General features: G+C 41.1%; 1 protein-coding gene across 6 annotated transcripts in view; it reads left to right on the forward strand.

Moving 5' to 3' along the window:
• The first annotated feature begins 630 nt into the window (after positions 1-630).
• FAM193A (family with sequence similarity 193 member A) overlaps positions 631-23914 on the forward strand; it is a 52355-nt gene continuing 29071 nt past the window's right edge. Inside the window, exons 1-5 of one of the 6 annotated variants that reach the window (XM_083624436.1) lie at positions 631-2731; positions 10802-10946; positions 14963-15037; positions 22976-23088; positions 23635-23883. In XM_083624436.1, the coding sequence (XP_083480562.1) occupies positions 2448-2731; positions 10802-10946; positions 14963-15037; positions 22976-23088; positions 23635-23883 (866 nt within the window). In that variant the 5' untranslated portion in view covers positions 631-2447. Of the gene's footprint in view, positions 3287-5709; positions 8742-10801; positions 10947-14962; positions 15038-17888; positions 18012-22975; positions 23089-23634; positions 23884-23914 lie in introns of those variants that run through there. The other 5 variants (XM_083624437.1, XM_083624435.1, XM_083624439.1 and 2 more) reach the window with 5 other exon arrangements.

The following is a 23914-nucleotide window of genomic DNA, read 5'->3' on the forward strand; positions in this document are numbered from 1 at the left end:
AATTGAATGATTACTAGCTAACCAGCACTATATAAATAGAGTTCTGGAATAATTTTGAACTATTTATGATTTATTTTCTAGTTCTAATCTACAATACCTCACCCACACAGTGGCGGAGGAAGCCTCTCCGGCACCTGGGGCGGGATGCCAAGGGGTGGGGCGAACCACCCAGCTGCGCACACACAGCATGCCGTACGGACTGCGCACGCATGGCAGCTCGTATGGTCACTGTGCAAGAGGCAGCCCGTATGGACGCTCGCACACACGGCGCGCGAGAGCGGCAGTCCGTACGGATGCCACGTGAGCGGCGCCCATACTAACTGCACACATGTCCTCGGCTGCTCTACAGCTGGGGGGGGGGCAGTGGGCCATCTTGTCACACACACCCCGAGTGGTGCCCAGGGCAGCCCACCCCTCTCCTTCATACGCCCTCACGCACAGCAATAAATGCTTAGGTGGTTTTGGGGGAGGGGATGAGATTTATGGGGAAAGTTTAGCCACTGTCCCATCTGTTGCGTGGGAGCCAACAGGCAGCACGCTTGGCTAACAGCCGAGAGAAACCAGGCACGCAGTGAGCTTCTTTATCAGTTCATTTATTTAGTATCAATGCAGAGTACTCCTTCATAGCTGAGCTGTTGCCCAGAGACCCCTCCTACTTATGGTGGCTGCCAAGGGGCTCCTTCTACCCGTTTGGTTTTCAGCTCTATGCAATGGATAAAACGCCTGGTTCTGCTAGCTTGCTCCTGTTATAAGAATTTTAAGGTCTTATATATATAAAGTAAATGTTCATAAATGTACCAAGCAAGCATATACATAAATGTATAGACCACATGCCTGAGACCCACAGAAAAAGTCCCGAAACCATTTGTCTCTTCCAAATGACCTCAAATATTTCTCTGCAAGGTTGAAGGAAATGGGGAGCCTCCCCATTGCCTCTCTGCTCGCAAATCCTATCTCAAGGGCACATGTAAGATATGAATAGGGTGAGCCTGTGACCTGTATTCAGGGACTGAGTAGTTATCATAACAAAAGAGTGGCCAGGATGCCCAGGTAATCCAATCAGGTAACCTGGCAAACAGGATAAAAACAAAGCACTCAGATTTCTGTAGTCTGCCCCTTTTCTGATATACGTATGATGTATTGGAGGGTGGTTTGGGCTACACCCCTTCTGTGATGTACGTATGACATATGGAGGGGTGGGCTGTTCAAAAGTCTATATAAGGGCTTGCACCCCTTTGTCCTGGGTCCTTCCTGCCTCCTGTGTGGCAGTGAGCACCCTGTCGCAGCAGTTAATAAAGATCAGGCTTATAGCTGCTTTGCTTTTGTATATCCTGGTCTGGTCTGTGTTCATTTTCTGACCGGTTTGAGCCTTAAAAGATACTCTCTCTGAAGGTCCAGTCTTCCTTAAGAAGCTGAACCCCTTGAAGGGACCCCTCAATATTCTTGTTTCACTCCAACTCCTGGACGCATCTTGGGGTGCCCCTCACCTCATCTGACCAGTCCGACAGCTGCTTATTCATTTCAAGCATTTTTAAATTAAAGTTTTCCATATTTGCATGGAGCTGCTGCCCCCCCCCAAAAAATTGGGCTCTTTTAAGCATGACAGCCATTTTGTGCTCACAGCAGCCATCGTGTCACCGGCGCCCACAGACTCTCAGGATCCCAAAAGTGCCCACAGACCCCAAACACATTGGCGGCCACTGTCTGAACTCACTCTTTTGGAGACCAGGCTCAAAAGTCTGTTGTGATCTTGAAAGAATTAATATTCAGAGCAACTTGAGCACAACAAAACGTACTTTTGCAGCACGTGGAGGAAGCTTTCTCCCCTTTCCTGCCCACTTTTCGTTTCCTTGGCCTATGTTAACTTGCGCCAAAAATTCATCAAAACCCATTAAACCAGTGGTGTCCAATCTGTTTGATGAAGTGAAGGGCTGACCAAAGTTGACCTTTTTTAAGTATTGAAGTTGTTGAGGTTTTTAGGATTTTACCCCAGGAAATAAGCTGCCACAGGAACCGGATTAAACTGACTGGAGGGCCGAATTAGGCCCCTGAAGCGGACTTTGGACATGCCTGCATTAAACCGTGTGTCCTTGCAGTTTGGTGTCCAGTCATGTTGTCCAATATCTTTGGTTCTAGTAGGGTCATTATTAAAAGTCCATAAAATAGATTGGGGGGGGGATGGCGTTAAATAGTAGTAGTAATCATCATCGTCATCACACCTCAAAGTCTCTAGACGCGGGAACTCTAGTTGACCGTTAAGAGTAGTTATTACTTTCGGTCACAAACAGCCAACTGGAGGAGGGTTGGTTTTACTTCGTTTTCGCACGAGAGGGCCCCTCCTTCCTGCCTTGAAGCCCCTCTCGGGCTCCCGGCCCAAGCCCGCTTCCTGGCGAGCCGCGCGGCGGGGTCGGTTGGGGCCGGTTCTGAATGGAGGGAGCGCAGGGGCGATGCGGGTGTCGGGAGCAGCCAGCCTCGGCCAGCACTGCAGCCCGGCAGCCCGCAGACACATGAAAGCGAACGGTTCCCTGTCTCTTGGCTCGCTTAGCAGCGGAGAAATCCTTCCCGGGGCGGCAACGCGGCCGGAGAGCCCCCGGAGGAGGAGGAGGAGGGCAGCAGCAGCCTCCAGCGGAGCCGGCAGGAATTGCGCCGCCCTCTCCGCCTCCGTCGCAGTCCCTTGCCTGGCTTTCTGGCCTAGTGGCGCGCGGCCGCGGGAAGGCAACCCCTGGCTGAGGTGAGCTCGGCGGGGCGCGGGGCGCCGGGTGGGGGGAGGCTCCCGCCGCTCGTCACGGGGCGCGGCGCCCGCTTTGGGGCGCGGCCTGCACCATCTTCTTTGTGTCAGCCTCCGTTTCCCCCTCAGCTTGGCGGAGCCGAGGCGGCTTGCGAGCGGCCTGGCGTAGCTGTCTTCCTCCCTCCCTCCCTCCGTCCCTCCTCTTCCTCCCCCCAATAGGCCGCCCTTGACTTTGGGCCTCCGAGGCCTCGCCTTTGTCTCCTGCCGAGGCTGAGGGGCAGCGGCGGGGAGGGCGCCGTCGCCTTGTACCCGGCGCGCCCGGGCGCCGCCTTCTCGGTGCGGGAGAGCGGCCTTCGGAGCCGCCTTCCTTAAACCCCGCGGTCCGCTGCTGGGGCTTTTGCGCAAAAGGGGCGCGGAGGAGGCCGCGGCGCTTGCGGGGTCTTCGGACTGGGCTCGGTCACTTTGCTGCCCCTGAGAAGGGTCGCTCGCTTCCCGAGGCTGTGCGTTTATTTGAAGGGGCCTCTTGGTTCGCCCGCCATCGGCACCGCTAAAAACCAGGTAAAAACTTCCTCGAAACCCAGAGGAAGAGACCCGTGGCTCCCTTTGCCAGCGTAGTTGGGGCGCAAAACAAGTCTTGAGGTTCGGAAAACCGTATGATCGAAAGACTCGCTTGGGGGTAAAATCTTCAAGCTGGCAGAGGCACCGGCTCCTCTAAAATCAGGATTTGAGCCCCCAGCTCAAAATAGGGAAGTATGTAAAGCCCGTACTTAGGCCGCTACCGCGTTCTTTTCTATTTTTCCTTTGCTCAAATTATTTTTCATCTCTCATTCTTGGTGGGCAGGTACTTTTCCCCGTACGTTATCAGTAACTGTTACTTAGATAAATTAAACTTACATGCTTACATATGGAAAGTCGGAAAGAAAGTATTCTGTCCTGAGAAGACCGTATCTGTGCAGGCCTGGATTTATTTATTTTTGTTTTTATTTTTGGTGGATGAGGAACGCCTGCCTGTCATTCAGAGCAGAAACTCCCAAAGGGTTGTGAGATAAAGGCTTCTGTGAACCTCCCCCAAGGGGTGCTGCCTGGTATATCCCTGCATGGCTTGGCTGTGTTCGCCCCCTTTCAGTCAGTGTCCTCTGGACAAGTAGTTTTTTCTGCGTCTATATCCACAGAATGCAATTCAGTCAGTCTTGACATGGACACAGCAAAATTGCATGATTAACAATCTTCTACTTATCTGCATGAGAATTGGGTTATCTGCATTTTTCAGTTTTTTTCTTCTACTAATCAGATGATGGTCAGAGCAGTGATTTCTAGAAACAAGGTGAAAGCTTCTCTTGGAGCACAGAATTCATAGCTAAGGGGAAACCTTTTTACATATTAGAGTGAAACATGTTTCCAATATTAATTCAGATAACTGCTTTAGCCGTCAAAAGTCCAAAATATTGATCTTGCATTTTGGCAGGTTTCCCCCTTTATGCTAGAGAGGGGTGAGAATGCAGTTTGCAGTGTATAGAGCAGTGAGCAAGCTTTGGGAAAGATGGCCTGAGCTCAGTGACTAAACTGCTGACAATTTGGAAGTGCTATCAGAAGGTAGAAGTGAAATTGCTGGTGGCTGGCAAGCACAGGGATACTTTATGAAAGACAGTACATTCTGCTTCCAAAGTTTCCCAGGTCTCTTTTCCTATATGCATATAGAAAAAGTGTTACTCTGAATGCTATATGCATGTGCATTGAAGAGTGTAACTTTCTTCTGTTCAGATTATTACTAAATTGGAAATCAAAGTGTGGGTTACTTATATCACCACTCAAAGCTTTAAAATTATGGAACAGACTAGCATAGCAATGAGGGGCAGTGATAGAAACAGTGGTTTGGAGCATGAAATGCTTTGTTGTTTCCAGATCTATTAAGTTTTCTTCTAATGACATCTAGGGATGCTGATTACAGATGTACAGTATTCAACAAATAGTAGTATCTTTACACCTGCCATATCATGGCAACAGTTCACATGAATTTTTACAATGAAGTGTTCATGTTCCTAGATCCTCTCATGCCCCTCTTTTTATCCATATCTCTAAAAGAGTGCAGGTGCTTCATATGTGGTAGTTGTCCTAATGTGTCCTTGTTTTTGTGAACACGTGTTGCAATGAAATATGTGTATTATCCCTTTCAGTTACCATATGCCCTAGAAAAATGTTCCAGAAAAAATGCTCACATTTTGTGACATTGCAAGCAGTATAGGGCATATTTCACCCAAAGTAACTAACTATAAACATATTTTCTATCTGTTTAACATCAACAATAAAAATGGGTTTTTGGATAACTAAAATGCCTCCACAAGAGCCCTGACATCATCTTCAAATGTTTTTTATGCACTTGGATTTGGTCGTGACTGTGTATGTCTTTCTTCTCACTTTGATGCTGTACATCCTTGAGTTCTTATAGCATTCTTGCAGTGTAGCTGCCATTCAACATCTAAGGATTGATGGATCTTCAACCAGTCTGACCACTTCTCTCCACAGAAGGCTGAGAATGTTTGCTTTCCCTTTTGTATTGTGAAATTTCCAGCATTAGATGCCAGTGAAACATCTGAATGCTTTTTTTAAAAAAGGTCTTTATTAAATATTTTCATTGGTTACAAAATTACATACATCATCTCAATCTTCAGATCATAATGTACTTTCTACAGATTAGTCATATTTGATGTGAGACTTTAATGTTGTATGCAGTATAAGGTTGGGGGAAGAGAGGGGGTAGTAAACTTTCATTCTTTTACATAGTATATGTGTGAGGTTTTTGTGTCAGCTTTGTGTGGGTAGGTTATCTTTATTCATTTATTGGTTTTCACTGGCATTGAGAGAGGTTGGGGGGCCCAGGGCATGGATGGTTGCCTTCAGTTGGCTGCAGTGAGTTTTGTTTGCATGTATGGGGGGCGCGCGGAGAGGAATTGTTGGGTAAAGTTAGCCATATTGATTTGTATGCTGTCAGTGAGTTCTTCTTGTTGCCTTGTTGGGCTGTGTGTGTAATAAAGGGGAGCCACACCGGGCTGAAGGTGTCCTCTTTTATTTGTCCCCAGGTCAATTTCAGTTTGTTGGTTAGCTTTTCTAGTAAGGCTGATTTCCATACAGTTTGGTACCAGTGGTTCATGTTCAGATCCTTCTCTAGGTGACATTTTGCTTTCCCCATATTTAGGTACTTCCTTAATTCATATAGCTGACCCATGGCTGAAGTACTCTAGGAAGCCAGTGTGGTGCAGTGTTAAAAACTGGGATGGAAAAGCTATTTGCCACATGGCTTCTGGAACCTGGATTACAGGTGCAAAAACCGAATGGCTAGTTGCCTTTTTCCCCCCTTCAGTGCAATGACACTTTCTATTTCTTTTTTCATAGAGAATTTATTTGGTTCTTTTTGCAATTTGTGGTACTTGGAGGATTGTAACCAGCCATAGCAAAGCAGGTCATATAGAGAGCACAGTGTAACTTAAATTTAGGCATGTACAGGAAGTAATACCCAGTGAACTTCATGGCTGAGTGGGGATTTGAACTCTGGTCTCCCAGGTCCTATTCTTCCAGACACTCTAACCATTACACCACACTGGATCTCACTGGGGAAAACCTTTTTCTTTCAGTTTGCAAAACCACAGCTTCTGTGATAGGTGGAGCTACCAGTGAGGGACATTGTCTCATTCTGTCCATTCATGCCTACACAGCGTGATTACCGTTATTTTCAAGGTTCTAAGGTTTTTATTTCTGTAAAGAAAAGTACTTCCCTTAAATGGTGCAGGAACACTCATGCAAATCTTAAAAAAATAATAATAAGGTGATGCACCACCATTTCTAAAAATAAATAAATCCTGCATTATGATATCCTTTAAGACAGGCGCGTCCAACTCCCAAGAGACTGTGATCTGTGAGCTTTTTGGGGAGCTTTTGAGGCAGAGTTGTTGAGCTTTTTCTAGGGAGGGAAAACTCTGATGCTAACAAACGCACACAATACAACTGAGAACTAACAATAGATGCAACGGAGGAGGGCAGGGCGGAGAATTTTTTTTTCTACAGTTTTTCAAAACACAGGATCAAAAAGCATCCCTGTGGATCTACCTGTCGATCACGGTCAACCGGTTGGACATCGCTGCTTTAAGAAATGTGGTGACCACAATTGCACACAGTATTCCGAGTTCAGCTGCCATGTCCTTCTTTTTTCCAGTTCTGTTTTCAATCCTTACCCTAATGATCCCTAAAATATAATTCCTCCATTTTACTGCTGCCACAACCTTGGTCAGCGTCTTAATTGAGCTATCCACTCAAGATCCCTTAGATCTTGGTTCTTGGTCAGTCACCATCAGCTCAGACCACAATAGCATATATGTAGTGTTAGCATATTTTGCCCCAGCATATTTCACTTTGCACTTTTTAACACTGAATCAGATTTATCATTTTAATGCTCATTCACCCCTTTTGGAGTGCTTCACAGCAACTTTTAATTAAAAACTACCCTGAACAACTTGGTGTCATCAGCAAAGGACTAGAAAGATGCTCTGTCTCATGCTGCAGACATGGGTTCAAAAAGCAGACAACACACATCCAGTAAATCTCACTCACTATCACAAATGGGCAGGACCGAAAGTAAGAACTAGACCAGAATGGTTATCTTATATATTTCAAGATATGAGAATATTCTATTTACATTTCTCCCTCCATACCAAACACACCATTAGATACACAAAATCAAACTTCAGAATGGGCAGGTACACAGGAAGGGGACTGCTTTCCCCACCCATTCCCCATTCTTGTAGCTAAATTGTAGATGACTTTCAGTAGATTTTCTTATTGTAGTATTTTCATATGAATTCATATGAATTTGCATGTTCCAAAAGTGGCAATATTGGCCACTGGAAAGGTGAGATCTTGACCAGTTCAGAGGTACAGTATACAGTCGTATCTTGGTTTTCGAACAGCTTAGTTCTCGAATGTTTTGGCTCCCAAACATCACAAACCCGGAAGTGACTGTTCTATTTTGCAAGCTATTTTTGGAAGCCAAACTTCCAATGCGGCTTCCGATTGAGTGCAGGAAGCTCCTGCAGCCAATCGGAAGCCGCACCTTGGTTGTTGAATGTTTTCGGAAGTCGAATAGGCTTCCAGAACGGATTCTGTTCAAGAGCCAAGGTTTGACTGTAGTATTGTGATAGTCGTCTAGTTATCCTAACACTTTGCACAACTAAGCATTGCACCACCACCTTCCATGCTTTTATCTATGTGAGGTGTGCTACATTAGAGATGCCTGATTCAGTGAAATAGTTGGCTGATTCTGTTGAGCTGCTATTGTAGTGAAGATACCACTGTATAAGTCTAGGCAGATGGAGATCACACACAGCACTGCCCATCTTAGAGGAGAGACAAAACACACTATTTATATGAAATGTTGTGTCCAAAATGAGAACTTGAAGACAAATTCTCTTACTTGTTTTGTATCATGTAGCATCAACCCAATGTAAATTGGACATGGTGTGTCATGGTTGATTCTATGTCTGACAGACTGGGTTTCAGTTTGAATTCACCTGTCTGTGTGGTTAATCTCCCAAGAGCTGAACTAATGTCAGTATTGAAGATACAGTTAGTTGACAGGGTTGATCCTTAATGTTAAGGCACTCAATTTTATTGCCCATTTAGGAAGGCAGTTAATATAACTGAAAGAGTCTCCTCTTGACATTCTATTAATGTTCCATCAAGATTTGATTTTTTAAAGCATACTTCTATGCAACACATAGAAGGCAAACTGCATCATCACCACTCAGTGTTCAATATTAGCCAGGAGCCAGGTGTGTTTTGTGACTGGGAATTGTCTGATTGTGAGCAATTTGAGAAGTCTTGTCACCATGTATGCGACTGAGATTCAGTGTTAAAATTGCTGGTGCTGTGGGCGCAGGAGGAGAAATGCCTCCCTGCCCGACTCTAGAGTAGGAGAGATTGCTGCTGCCTTCTGCGTGCCGCTTTGCCACCCCACCCCAAACATGTAAGTTCAAATCTAGCACAATACTTTAAATAACATATATTATATCTATATCTATACATGCTGGTATTTGTAAATACTATTTTTTTCAAATGACTTAAGATTTTCACCCTTATTGCAGGAGCTGAGTCCTATTTATGTTTGTGGTGTCCAATTAAGAATTGCTTTTAAAAATGTGATATTACCAATGTGTCTCTTATATGAACTGTGTTTCATGCGTTTCGAAAAAATAAATAGAAAGTGCAACTGAAGTGGACAGGGAGGGGAATTGTGACTAGACATTCTGTAAGCTAGGTAACAAATAGCTCCTTAAACCAAGGTTACAGTTGCCAAAATGGAAAGTCTTGTTTTTCAAATGGACTGGTTATGATTTATTATCAGTTAAACATCTGGCTAGGTCAGATGACAACCTTGAGCTACATTAAGAACTTTGAGAACTTAAAGAAGAAAAGTTACTTTATCCAGGGACAGTCTATGTATATTTTCTTAATGGCGACGCAGATCATTCATAGCATAAGAGTATTCACAACTGTGAGCAGGGCAGTGGGGTGGGGTAAGTGAAGACAAACTACAACAATTAACTATAATGTTCACTGTTCCTGCTCAGGCTGCACAGAAAAAGCATTTTGGTCCCTGAAATTCATTCTGATTGCAGATAAAATATATCTGAAAGAATTTTACAGGATGATATTTGTGGGTAAAAACAGTCAAGATCCAATGATCCCCAGATGATGGAGATGTCAGATGCTACCCAGGCATCTTCACTTAGTCGCAAGTGGCTAATACTCAGTTGCAAAATGCACCTGGCTAATTTTAAATACAGTCGTACCTTGGTTTTTGAACAGCTTAGTTCTTGAACGTTTTGGCTCCCAAACACCACAGACCCGGAAATGACTGTTCAGGTTTGCAAACTATTTTTGGAAGGCAAACGTCCAACGCAGCTTCCAATTGAGTGCAGGAAACTCCTGCCACCAGTCGGAAGCCGTGCCTTGGTTTTTGAAACCAACTCTCTTGTTCTGAAGAGGTGCAAATAATTTCTTTCTGTGAGCAGTCATGATACATGCACCATTTTGCATTCCACAATAATGATGGTGATGGTGATGGTGATGATAAAAAATATTTATACCCCACCCTTCTGGCTGGGTTTCCCCAGCCACATTTCTGCTCTCTTAGATGCGGCACTCACACAACCACTATTTTGTGTTAATGCCATGCCCCCACTACAGCTGCCATTTTGTGTTATGCCAAATACCTCAGAGCCATCTTATTTTGACAGGCACCCATAGTACTTTCTCAAAATTCCAAATGTGCCCACTGGTCCAAAAGGGTTGGCAACCCCTGCTGTGTCCACTTGTATTTCCTTTCTTTAACATCAAGAGAATGTCTGATGTGACAAATTACATTAATGTTGCCCAAAGGGCACAAAATAAAGGTAGAATTGATGTCAAGAATACATTAAGTTTTGGGTCTGAAGGTAAAGGCAGTGCAAAAATACCCTTGAAACAATATGTAATACTTCTGATCTAGCTCATTTAATAGATCTATCAGCATCCTAGCTTGTAAAGCAATGCAAGATAGAAAATATGAAATAGGGAAGACAAAACAACTTCTTAGTCAAGTTTAAATCCATCAGTTAATTTCATTGGCCCTCTAGAGTAATTTTTGAAAAATAGCATAAAATGGGAATTAATTATATATTTATTGTTATTATTTGTTTAAACCATTTACATCTTAATGTATGCCAGGACAGGATACATCATTAGATCTCAAAAGCGAGGCTTGCAAAGTTTCCCCATCTTTTTATGACCCATTTCTTGGATTTGGCTAAATTATTTCTCATTTGTCCTTTAATAATTACTCAAGATGTTTAATCTTTCCATGAGAAAAATGCCAATTCTGAGAAAGGTGTGGACCAATAAACAAGATTTATTATTTGGATTTGTTGGTATGATAAGTTTCTGGAATATAGTAAAAATGCTAGTTGATAGAACAAAATGCTTTAATATATTTTAGTTAAGGCTGTTTACATAAGACTATACACTTACTGTTATCTTAATTGTTAGGCTAGGAGTAACACATGATTCCTGTAGCGAAGATACATATAGTAACTTGCTTCAACAGTATCACCAGTTGGAACAGGAGATGGGTCAAGTTGCTGAAACATGGCTTGAATATCAGAAAAGAATAGATGATTATGTTGATGAACAGGTAAGCAAATAATATATATTTATATATATATATATATAATCTTAATCAGAAAATTCAGGTGTTAAAACAAATTGTATACAGGTATATGTAAAGAGATGCAGATAATTGTTAACACTGTGTATAGGTGTACTATATTAATATGTTTGTGTATGTGCACAAATCATTTTATTTTAGTCATTTGCCTTATATATATTTGCTTTTGAAGAAGATGACAGGGAGCAAGGAAAGCCAGCAACTGGCTTCCAAAAAACTGGAGGAATTGGAGATGCAAGTTATCACTTTGTGGCTTGGGGTTGAAACTTTTCTGCTATCAACTGTTCTCATGAAGTGTTAAGTGAAAGTTGTGTTTGTGGCACGGGGAATATTTGTACATGTAGTTTTTGCTGGGTAGCCATGCAGGTATACTATTGCTCCCAGATTAGCAGGACTTGCTACATGTCATAAAACTGCACCTTAAAATTTTTATAGTGGCAGCACACTTACTCTTTGTGTTGCCTGCCATGGTTGCTGCAGACAGCAGCATCTTGTAGAACTGTGATGTGTAATACACCCCCCTGCCTTTTTACATGTATATGGAAAGTTTGTTTGTGTTACCATGAAGCATTTTCTATGAAAAAGTTGATAATGAGAGTTTTACACATATATGACTCTTGAGATTGTGTTTTAAAGGGTGTGTGTGTGTGTGTGTGTTTAGCTTTGTTTATTAACCGCCCTATTCTTTTATGGAAAAGGCCCTGAGGAAGCCCTGTTTAGGCCAGTGCGTATTGAGCATTAATAAAAAAATGCATTGCTTTTCAACATCTTCGAAACTGTTTCCCCTACATGTTCCTTCTGTTGGATTCTTTGTTTATCACATGTGCTGTAATAGGAAATGACAGATCTGAGATGGATTAAAGCATTTTTGTTTTTAATTTGTACACTTATTTTTACCAAATTAATTTAAGTGTTAAATACTGTGTTTTAATAATCGGTACATGATACTTGTATTGAGTCTTCAGTATTGTGTGATAAATAGAACTTTTAAATAAAATACTTTTGAAATTCCAGAAACACTGAATTACTCACAAATTTTTGAATCTGAGAAAGAAGTGTTACAGGTGTGTAAATAAAATAAATACCTGAACTTCACAGTTGACCTAGGTCTCATTTGCAAGAACAAGTTGCAAGATGTTTTTTTAGCTATTGAATTAAGTTTAATATACTAGTGGAGTATATTACACCAGAACCAATAAAGAAGAGAGCTAGTATGGTTAGAATGCTAGACTAAGGTGCAAGAGACACAGCTTCAAAATCCATGTAATTTCGATTCAGTTAGGCTAAAATCAACAGCAATATGGAATGTTCTCTGAGATTTTATAGTCTAGAATTCTTTCCAAAGAGCTCTTAAAATCTTCTAGTAAGATTTGTTTGAGCTAAGAGCATATAGGGCTAAGCTACTCATGATGGGATGGATCTGTCTCAGGCATTTACTTACCGTAGATTCCGGTGTATAAGACGACTTTTTAACCCTGGAAAATCCTCTAAAAAGTTGGGGGTCATCTTATACGCCGGGTATGGGTTCAGTGGGCGGCGAGCTCCGCGCCGGGAGGAAGCTGACTGGTGAAGTGGCCCAGGAATGCTAAGCTGGCTTCGCTGGGCGACTTCCTCCCAGCACGGAGCCCGCTGCCCACTGCCGCTGCCCAGCGAAGCTGCCGCAGCAGCAGTAAATGGCGGGCTCTCTTCCACGCCGGGAGGAAGCTGACTGGCAAAGCTGCCCAGCGATGCTAAGCTGGCTTCGCTGGGCGGCTTCCTCCTCGCGCAGAGCCCACCGCCCACTGCTGCTGCCCAGCGAAGCTGCTGAGTATAAGACTGGGCATATAAGTCAACCCCCCAATTGGCAGCTGCCAATTGGGGTTGTCTTATACACCCAGTTGCCTAATACGCCGGAATCTATGGTAGATTCAGACCCATTTTGAACATCCTTCAATATCTTCTAGCTTCACAGTATCCACAGCAATTCATTTATATTGTGTTAAAGTTCAGAAATACAGGTTTTTAAATACTTCATTAAAATGTTTAAAGCATGCATTTTTCATAGTTTCCTCAAACAGATCTTTTATGTATGCATACTGTAAATACCTCAAATTATAGTAGCAATTTGACATTAACATAAAGCTATTATCTTTTAGTGAATAAGTTCGGATAGTTTCAGAGAAGCTTAAAAAGACTAATAACAAAAGTTTTTATGTGAATTTAAGCTATTTTGAAGGATACAGAGCTCTGCAAAACACTTCTGGTCTAAAGCTTTATGACCTGAATAAGGTTATGATAAGAATACAGAGTCAGGCCATTGGCCTATTTATCTCTTTACTGTCTCTATACCAGCGGTGGGTAGTCTCTAGCCTGCAGGCCTCTTTATTATCAATTTATTTAGTAGATTTATATCTCCCTTTCCCGTCAGAGTCCTCAAAGTGGAACAGTGTTTATAAAGCACAACAGATACACCAAGAATCACATGCTCATAAAACAACTATCAGTCCTACTGAAGCAGAAGTTGGCATCAGGTGTTCCTTCCTATAGGACAGATGGTGTCCATTGGCCTGGGGTTGTTGAGAGGAGGGAGTACTCTGACTGGAGCAGGCCCTGACATTGTCTTTCACCACCTGCCTCCCTATCTTCTTCCCTCCCACTGGGCAGGTGGTTCTTGTGAGGGGCCGGGGGGGGGCGATTTTCAGCCCATCAAGCCTCCCCATGAAGTTGTTTTGCCCAAGTCATGCCTGCCAGTAGCCATATGAAGTTGGGTAGAGAACAGGTAAAGCAGCAGCTGTAAAAAGCATGGGCTCCAAATGGAAGAATCAGGAATGCATGACTCTGATTTTTCTTTTGTACTTGTGATTTGAATTTTGTGCTTTTTGATTCAGGTGCCTTATTTTCTCTCTCTTTTCACAATGGCAGAAAAAGGTGCATGTTATAACTTCAGTTTGCAGCTTCAGATGAAGAATTGGGAGTGATGCACTCCTGGTACATATTTTTAGCCACAGATTTAAGTTACAGTCACCTGACGCTATATGCAGTTGGGTCATTGCCAAGTGGGTGGCCACCTGTCAAAGTGGCCCATATGGGGTTGGCCACTTGTGCTCTACACTGACTGGCACAAGAGTCTGGAGATGCTGCGTATTGAACCTAGGATCTTAAGGTTTAATTTATATATTGCTAACAGGATATCGATTCCAGACAGCTTACAAAACCACAGATTTTAAAATGTCATATAATCAGCATTCATATATCTATTAGCTTCTTTGTTCAGATGTGGACTAAGAAGTGGAGGGTTTTTGACATTCCTTTTGCTTAAAAACATGTGTCAGAATGATCTCCACTTTCCCCAATCCCAACCTTCCCCAGTGTGATAGATTGGCAGTTTCCTTGAACACTGCTTTCATTCTGCTGGTGAATTTCCTCAGAATATTCAAGCCCAAGCTTGAAGAGAGAGGGGTTTTTAATGGATTGAGGGATGGGGTAGTTACTGCCACTGACTTCCCTTCAGCCAAGGAAAATAACAATGCTGATGGTTCTGTGGCTCAAGGTTGAGCGAGCAAGAAGCAATAATTTAGTGGGTGTATGTTGGATTTGTTAGGATGTGTACCATGCTGTGCTACTTCTGAGCCCTAGCCATCCGCTTTGATCTTATAAAACACTGTTTATATTTTATTATAAGTGTTCTATCTAACTGTACTAGCCATGTAATTGTTTGTATAGGATATTTGTTGCCAGCTTTTCAATTTTAAGTTTAGCCTTGTGTGAGCTTGAAAGCAGGTTTCTACATTAGAAAAGGTAGGAACCAGCTCAATTCAATGTAATTCAATAGATCACCTGCATTTGTTCTGCATCTACGTACCATAACTTTTGTTGATACAAATCTTATGGCTTTAAGCTGCTATATTATTCAATAATCGGGGATATAAGCATGTATGTTCTGAGTTGGGTAAAGTAGAAATCAAGCAGTGTTAATCAGTGAACTTAGCTTATTTTTGTTCCAGGTGACAGTGAGAACAAAAGAACCCTTTCTGAAAGAAGACTGGGAAGCTTTTAGGAAGAGGCATTTCATAGAACAGGTAAAACTATATACTTCCATCTAACACAGCTCAATTCAATGCATGTTTACTCAGAAGTAAATTTCACTGTGTTTGGTGAATCTTGCTTCTAGTAAAATGTGAATAGGATTGCTGCCATAATTGTATATAAAGAATTGGAAGAGCCTTTCTGTGCTTTTCAGCAATATTAATTTTTCTTCAAGTCTGCATATTGTATGTGTACTCTTCAAACAGCAACCACTGAAAGGGTACTTAGAGCATAACTGTCCTCCTTAATTTGTATTTGCATTATTTTAAATAAACTGAAAATGCACAGATTCCCATTAACCTATTACAGTGGTACCTTGGGTTAAGTACTTAATTCGTTCTGGAGGTCCATTCTTAACCTGAAACTGTTCTTAACCTGAAGCACCACTTTAGCTAATGGGGCCTCCCACTGCTGCTGTGCCGCTGGAGCATGATTTCTGTTCTCATCCTGAAGCAAAGTTCTTAACCCGAGGTACTATTTCTGGGTTAGCGGAGTCTGTAACCTGAAGCGTATGTAACCCGAGATACCGCTGTAATATGCTTTATAATGAATTAAATAGGTCAATACTAAGTTCCTTCCATATGTTTGAGGTTCTGTTACTTTGGTTAAGATTTTGTTAACTGCTTACGTGTTTCTACTCAAATATCTGCAAATACATTACAGTATTCAGCACATAGGGCTGGCAAGCCATTGGAGCCTGAAGACTTACTTTTCTTAAGATTCAGAATTGTCTCAATTTCCAGTACAGTGATACCTTGGGTTAAGAACTTAATTCGTTCCGGAGGTCCGTTCTTAACCTGAAACTGTTCTTAACCTGAGACACCACTTTAGCTACTGGGGCCTCCCGCTGCCGCTGTGCCCTGCTGCACGATTTCTGTTCTCATCATGAAACAAAGTTCTTAACCTGAGGTACTGTTTCTGGGTTAGTGGAGTCTGTAACCTGAAGCGTCTGTAACCCAAGGTACCACTGTACAGTAACAGATTCACTTAAATAAGTTGTATCCTCTGACAAAAACTTCAGAATGGTTATCTGACTTGTAACTTGACAACAGAGAGCACTCAGGTGGGTTTTCCCAATAAGCAAAATTCCTAATGATACTCCTCACATTTCTATTGAATCTGAATCCATAATTACTAGCCTCAAATTAAATTAAATTTTTGCTTAGGATACTGAAGTAATTCATTTAAAGATAATAGTTTGGCAAGCATTGTTTTCTTAACAAACAAAAATGAGAAATGCACGTTGTGGTCCAGTGAGTCTTTTTCCCCATTTGCTGCTGTAGCCCTTTTTGATCATCCTCTTGTAATGCTACTTTTGTTTTTCCTCTTGTATTTTCCATCTTATTTCTTCCATAACTGAATCTGTTTCAGTCTCCTCATAGATTGCAGTCCTCAGCGTACATTTCCAGAAAAAGGCTTCATTTGAGCAGAGTAGGACTTGCTTCTGAGTAGACTTGGTTAGGATTGGGCATTCATCACCTGTGGAGATGAATATCCTCTCAGAACGGCTTACTACCACCCCAGTCTATAATCTGTATCTCTTGCTCATTAACCACCCCAACTGTCATTTGTGTGTCAAATCACCATCATATTATAGACCTCCTTGGTGCCAGGTAGTGCCATTCTTTATTCAGTCCTTTAACCACATAAGAAAGCAGTGATTGATTGAAGTTATTGTTTTGTAGTGCTTTCAGAAGTGATCTGGTCTGTGATAAGCTGCATCAGAAATATTGAACTGTAATCCTTACTCTTCAATGTTAAATCTTTTCTCTTGATCCAAAATCTCAAAAGGTGGTGAAATAGTTATGGGAGTATGGCATCAATTCATTAAGATGTTATACTGTATTTTTCACAAAACATGGAGAGAAAGTTGCCCAAACATGCAAATCTCCAAAGAGATGAAGAAAAAACATTCCATTTTCACAAAACCACAGGAATCACTTGTCACAAACCTTTCCAAGTGCCTTAACAGTATGGATTTATCATATTTGTTCATCAAATTAATAATAGGGCACAAAGCAACTGATAAGGGAGTTGGTGAATCTGAGTGCACAGGCCTTTGCTCCCTTTTTTTCTTTCAAATGTACTGTAAAGGATTCTCCCAATTAGATCTCCAGGGATTTTCTGTTAAAAATCTTTTTTCTTTGTCTTCTCACATCCTAAAGCAAATGGAAACATCACTTACAAGCAAGTTTCTTAAATCTATCAGCATCTACTGCTCAGCAATTTTCTTTAGCATTCAGGGAGAGAACCCTGGTTGTCATCCTAGCGTCCTTTCCAGAATTCATAATAATGGGGTGTTTTTTGTTTTACTGTCACAAAAGGAATTGCATGTGCTTTGTGCAGTCAGACATTTGTCCTCATGTTCTTTGATGCTCTTTGATGAGGTTGAAAGCTCTCCTTTGTAAAACAACAACAACACACCCAAACAAAACCAAGCTGGTGAAACAGGTACAAAAGTAGGCACATTCTGATGTAATGACTTGAGCCCACCATTCTGTTATTGAAATGAAGTTAGTAAATGCTTTAGCCTGCTTACTGCAAGAACATAGACTTCTAGTCAAAACACCAGGGCTCAGCTAAACTGCTTAACTTCCATGATCTTCAGATTGTAAAGGAATACATGTGGAATTCAGTTTTGATTCCTGAATGAAATTCCTGCATTTTCAGAAAGTTGCTGTGGAATTACACCAACCAGCTTGCATAGTTATGAATACAAAGGACAGAAAGCCTCAGTGGACAGTAGTAGGTCAAAGCCTCTTTTTTGCTTCTTGAAAGAAATGTAAGAATTTTTTGTAAGCCATCCAGTACCTCGCTTTGTCTTCAACTGAACACCTTCTTCAGTTGCCTTGCAGAACTCTTCATACCTGACAAGAATTTCATGTGGTACTGAAGAGTGTTCACTCAGTACATTGAGTGTACTCAATGCATCAAGAAAAGCTGCCAGTTCTCTGAAAACCATATCAGGTATGGGGGTCTCTGCTCTGTGAGTAACTTTCTGAAATGCAAGATTTCAAGCTGACAGGATTTGGTGCCAGTGTTTGCATCAGCTGAAATACATATTTGGAATAAATTATTTCAGTGCTCCTGCAACCTGTATTTTAGTTTCCATGATTGCATGGATCTTCTATATTCTTCAAGATAATTCTGCAAAGCTTTAAGGCTATTTGGATATGAAATTCTGTAAGGTGGATGAAAATTACATGTATATCAAAATGCAGTCGCAAAGCCACATGACTTTTATAGGTCTGATCACACCCACCTGTAGTGTACCTTTAATTTGTAATTGTTACTGTCTGAGAGGTTTTCTTTACTCACAGTGATTCAGTAAGCCTGGTGTGGCTGGATATTTGAACAAAGAATAAACCACAACATTAAATGCAATACAATTAAAATTCAACAATAAAAATGGTAAAATGCAGCCTAAAAGCTTTCTAGAAGCAGAAAAATGAAACCAATTAGTTCATTTTAAAAGACGTTTAAAATATTTTTGGCTCATTTTGTCCCTGGCAAGCTGGGAACGTAAGACCTATCTGCCTAGTTGGGATTGAAAGTTTGTTTGGTGCTTGAACCCAGTTTTGTTGCCAATGCTCAGAACAGTTTTCAGTCATGTTCTTGAAGATGAACAAAAGGCTGCTTATGTGAAATGACATATAATTGAGGATACCCACATAAAATATTGTCAGACTTCATTTTTTTATGTTAAATTACCTCATCAGTTGGTTTCCACCATATACCTTCTGACAAACAGAATATATTTTAGAGTGAAGGCAACTTTTAAATAATTACATTGGCGTTCATATTTTATGTATTACAGCACATTTCTTCACAAAGGGACCAAACTTCCAGCCATTTGTGTTATAATGTATAATGGTATACTTATACCCTAGGGACACTTAATATGAAGTAAGTGCTATTGAACTCAGTGACTGGGTAGTAGATGCCTGCCTTGTTGCTTCACAATAAAAGTATGTTTCATTTACAAAAGCCCATCTGCTGCTGTGGTTGGGAAAATAGGTGTCATAGGTGGACAAAACGTATGGGTTGTTCTGTTCTTGAGGAAGCTAAACCCTGGACTCTAAAAGTGATTCTGAACTCTCAGATTTTAAGCTTCTATCATTATCTTAATCTAGTCCTGTAATTGGTTGTTTTTACCAGACCCTCTTTGGTATCTTTTTATGCTAATTTTTAAAATTCATTTTCAATAACAATCTTCCAATTAATGACAGATTAAATCAAATCAATCCAAATTACAATAATAACAATACCACCATTTATATATTTCAATTATTAAATTTTTTTGGGGGGGGACTTCCCATGTTCCAGATGTCTAGAGATAATCGTCCTTATTCTCAGTCTAATTAGTCATTGTTCCTGTGGTTCACATCTTCTGTAGCAAAGTTTTTGTATTGTTAACACACAGGAGGCATTTTTTATTCATCTTATTCTCTGTCCAATTATTTTGGTGTTCAGTCCTCTTATCTCTCCTTTGTTCGTCAAGTTCTCATTAAAGGCACCAGGCTTTGTTCCAAAAATAGAGTTTATAAATGGCAAGTCAACAAGTTCTCTCTGATGTCTCTTAATGAGCTGGTGTCCGTATATGTCTGTACAGTGGTACCTTGGGTTAAGAACTTAATTCGTCCTGGAGGTCCGTTCTTAACCTGAAACTGTTCTTAGCCTGAGGTACCACTTTAGCTAATGGGGCCTCCCACTGCTGCTGTGCCGCCACCGCGCGATTTCTGTTCTCATCCTGAAGTAAAGTTCTTAACCCGAGGTACTATTTCTGGGTTAGTGGAGTCTGTAACCTGAAGCGTCTGTAACCTAAAGGGTCTGTAACCCGAGGTACCACTGTGTATAATGCTGTATTGTGGGGCATGCTTCCCAGCTGTATATTATGTGAGAATTATTTAAATTCCTCCAAGAATAAAAGGACCTCCCCCCCCCCAGCTCCTCCTGGCCCCAGAAGAGCTGGCAGGGATCCAGCGCTCTCCATCCTTCTGTCCACAATTTCTGTCCACAATCATGTATAAAAATAATCCATACAAGCAGATGTATTTTAGAATGAAATACACCCCAAGTTCAAAGGAGCTCTTTTCCATTAGAATCCCCCTTTTTTTTGTAACTGTGCAATAATGATCGCCATTTTCTTTCCATCTTCAGCCTGAGCCGCCATATCTGATCTTATTTTGCCAGCTCTAATTCTAATTAGAGTTCTCCGTTGACGGCTGTGCATCATGCATTCAATTAAAATTTTCACCTCTTGTGTTTCGTTCAAGTAATTAAATTCTTTCTGGATGAGCTTCGCCAAATCGTGATGTATATAACAAGTACGGAAAGAGCAGTTGCTCACCTCCTTAGTCCATGTTTCAAGATGAGAGTCCGTTTAAAGTCCAAAGTTCTGCATTCAACGACTGCATAATTTGACAGTTTTTTCCCTTTAATCTCCTCCATCTGGAACATGCCTGGTTTTTGTCCAAATCTTCTTATTTTAGAAAACAGGTGTCTCCTGCATGCAGGAGTGGCTCTGGAGAGTGCCAGCCATACCGTGCTCTTAGACACAGCGTCCCAGTCGCTCGCACCTTGATGCAAGCCAACAGGTCACAGACAATTTGTGGGTCTGTGAGACAGTCCTCCCTCACCTTGGAGAATCTGCCAGGGCTAATTACCCTCATATCAGCCTTGAATTACTGGCACAGCTTGGGTCCATTCATGTGGGAAGCAGCCATTTCCCGCAGCAGGAAACCAGAAGTCCGGGTATCTTTAAGTAGAAGGATTCTGGCATCACCTCACATGGGCACTAGAGGGCTACAAAGCTTGTGTTGTATTTAATGTTACATGTGGCTCTAGAAACATTCTGCTTTATCAGGGGCATGGCAGATATTATTGTCATGATTAGATCATTGTTTACATGAGCACAAGTTGCTGCTCTTGAGACTGATTAGATTGCCCTCATAGTCCCTTCCAGCTGTACAATCTTATGATTAGATTGGTCCACTTCTAAAAAAAATGTATTGAGCAGATATGACAACTTCATGATGGACAGCAAGCACAGGACTGAATTTCTTAGCACCTGATTTCCAAAACTAAGAAGGTCACAGCTGTTGTGATAATATTCTGAATTGAACTGTTTGCTGTTGATTCCTCTGACCGGCAGCCCTGATGGAGTCGGGGATCAATGCTTGACTTGCAAAACTGTTGGCTCAAACTCTGCATTTCTGATACTGTGTGATCACACTGTATGTTGTCTGGCAGACATGTAGAACAGTGGATTATCAGAGATTATTGATTCCTAAATGCCATTAGCAGAAAAGGGTGACACCCATTTTCGGTACGTACACTAGTGGCCAAAATTGTGGAAACCTTTTGGAGAAAGTGTATTTCCGAGATTTGATGGCTCATAACGGGACCTTTTTTGGGGGGGAGTAGTATCATAAAATTATATATCAATGGAAAGATAATTTAATGAAGAATGTAATGCAACAAAGTCTGTTTAATTATCTGTACACTATCAAAAGTTATAGCCAAATAACCAGAAAAAGGAGTGTTTAGAGAGCCAATCAGGTGTCATCTTATTTTGGCAATGGTGGCTCATAGCACTACTTTTTTTTTTACTTTTTTTTTTGAGTAATGCCATAAAATTATATATCAAAGGAAAAATAATTTAATGAAGAACGTAATGCACGTTTTCCAAAAGGTTTCCACAATTTTGGCCACTACTGTATCTCTTCTCTGTCTGCTTCATGTAGGGAAAAAAGCTTGGATTGATATGAATTAAGAATTTCAGAGCTTTGGCCTCTGTACAGTTTAACTAAAAACAACCTATATACAGCTACAATATTGAGTTTTATTTAGTGTTTGTTTAATATGAGAGCAGCCTTTTAAACATGTCCACGATAGTTAGTGGGCCACAACTTTTTTTAATAACCTCTTTGCCCATACATGTGTGGAATGGAGATACAGATATAGATAGATATGGGGGATTCTATTGAAGAAGTATCATTTTATATACTCTATATATCTCCTCCTTCAATAGTATCCCTTTTGCTGTAGCCATCCATGGATTAGAGGATTAAGAAAAAGTATGAATGATGGTCTCCTAAAAATATTTTTGTCATGAGTTAACTTCGGAGAAACAATTCTCTTTCCCTCCTACCTTCCCTGACCCAATAAAATACAAAAAAAACAACAACTAACATACTTAGACTGACACATATAGCCTAATCATGTATTTACTCTGGAGAAATTCTGTTGTGCCTACTGGGACTTACTGTCAGGTAAACGTGCCTAGGACCTCAACTGCATATGCTTGGAAATTAGCTCCTTTGATTTCAGACTTAGTTCCAAGTAAAGTGTCAGTCTCTTTCTTAGTAAGAGATCAGCAGCTGCACCTTCTTTTAAATACAAAGAAGGGCTTGCCTAACAAATTCAAACATTTCAGTTTCAGGACATGCTGAATGTAAATAATCTAGTACAAGTAATCAAGTGGACAATTTTAGAGTCACAATTGACTACAAAATGCAGCTGCAATATAGCGTTGTTTATGAAACATGCCAAATTGAACGTATTATTCAGTTATGCATTGGTACTGAATCCTTACTAAGTGCTGAACTGAACATGTGTAATGGATTTTGATTTTTTTAAAAGCAGGCTCATATTTCACCTAACTGCAGACATGAGTCTTGATTAGTCCTTGTTACCTGAGGACAATTTCTACAGTACTTGCCCCAGGTGACCAGGAGAGTAGTAATTTGCAAGCCTCAGAAAGAGGCATTAGTACAGTTACTTGATGGAGTGTGTATATTATCAGATTGTGCTTTATCAGGTTATTAATTTCATTTTGAATTTATGGTTTTAAAATGATTTTTTGTCAACAGCAATTGAAATGTTACTGAAAATTGCTCACAGTTTTTATATATCCTTGCTAATTCTAGTTAAATGGCAGTAAAGCAATATCTGGAGAAAATAACTTCACAGACACAATGAGACATCTGTTGTCATCAAGACTGAGTATTTCTGACTGTCCTAATTGCAATTTCAGGCACAGGTGAGTAGATAATATTTAATAGCTATAGTAGTAAAATATTATTTCATAATAAAATCTTAACTGAGAGATTTCCAAGTTGTGTGTCGCGACACATTAGACTGTTGGCTGCAGTGTGTAGGTGTGTTGCGTGAACACTCCCCACACTCCTTCCGGTGCTGGAAAGGGGTTAGTTTAACCTCTGGTTTGCTAGTAAAACTGAATTAATGTATTGTAAAATGATTCATGTCTAAAAAGTGTGTCACCAACATGAAAAGTTTGGAAAGCTCTGTCTTAACCCTTTGGTGAACCAGTTCCATCTTCCACAAAGGTCTGCCTTCGCCTCTGCACTGGAACAGCTAGTCACCATATCTGTGCTGCAGCTCTGTGTCTCTGGCCTTGCTTCATGTCGCCTGTGGGAAACACTGCAAATCTTCCTGGCTTTTGGACTCTGTCCAAACTTCTCACAGGAAAAACTTTCCACTGCTTGTTTTATGTGTGAATATTCAATTTAATGAAATTGAACAAAATATTGGTGTTGATAATATTATGTTTTGAATTCATGAACAGATGTACTTGTGATGACTGCAGCCTTTCGCATATTCTGATGTGTGGAATCATGGATTCACCAGCTACAGACGATGTCCATAGTAACCAGCTTCCCCTTCAAATTGATTCTGCTCCCGATTATCTCTCTCAAATGCACTTACGAAGTATATCATCAGGAAGCTCAGAGTCTAGTTCCAGTTCTCCTTTTACTGACCAGCAGATAGACAGACAAAGACTCATCCTTGCAGATAATAGCTCTGGATCACCTTTGTAAGTGTGGCCTTGTTGTTCTTTTGATCAT

The sequence above is a fragment of the Podarcis filfolensis genome (assembly GCF_964270895.1).
Source record: "Podarcis filfolensis genome assembly, chromosome: 7".
NCBI lineage: Eukaryota > Metazoa > Chordata > Lepidosauria > Squamata > Lacertidae > Podarcis > Podarcis filfolensis.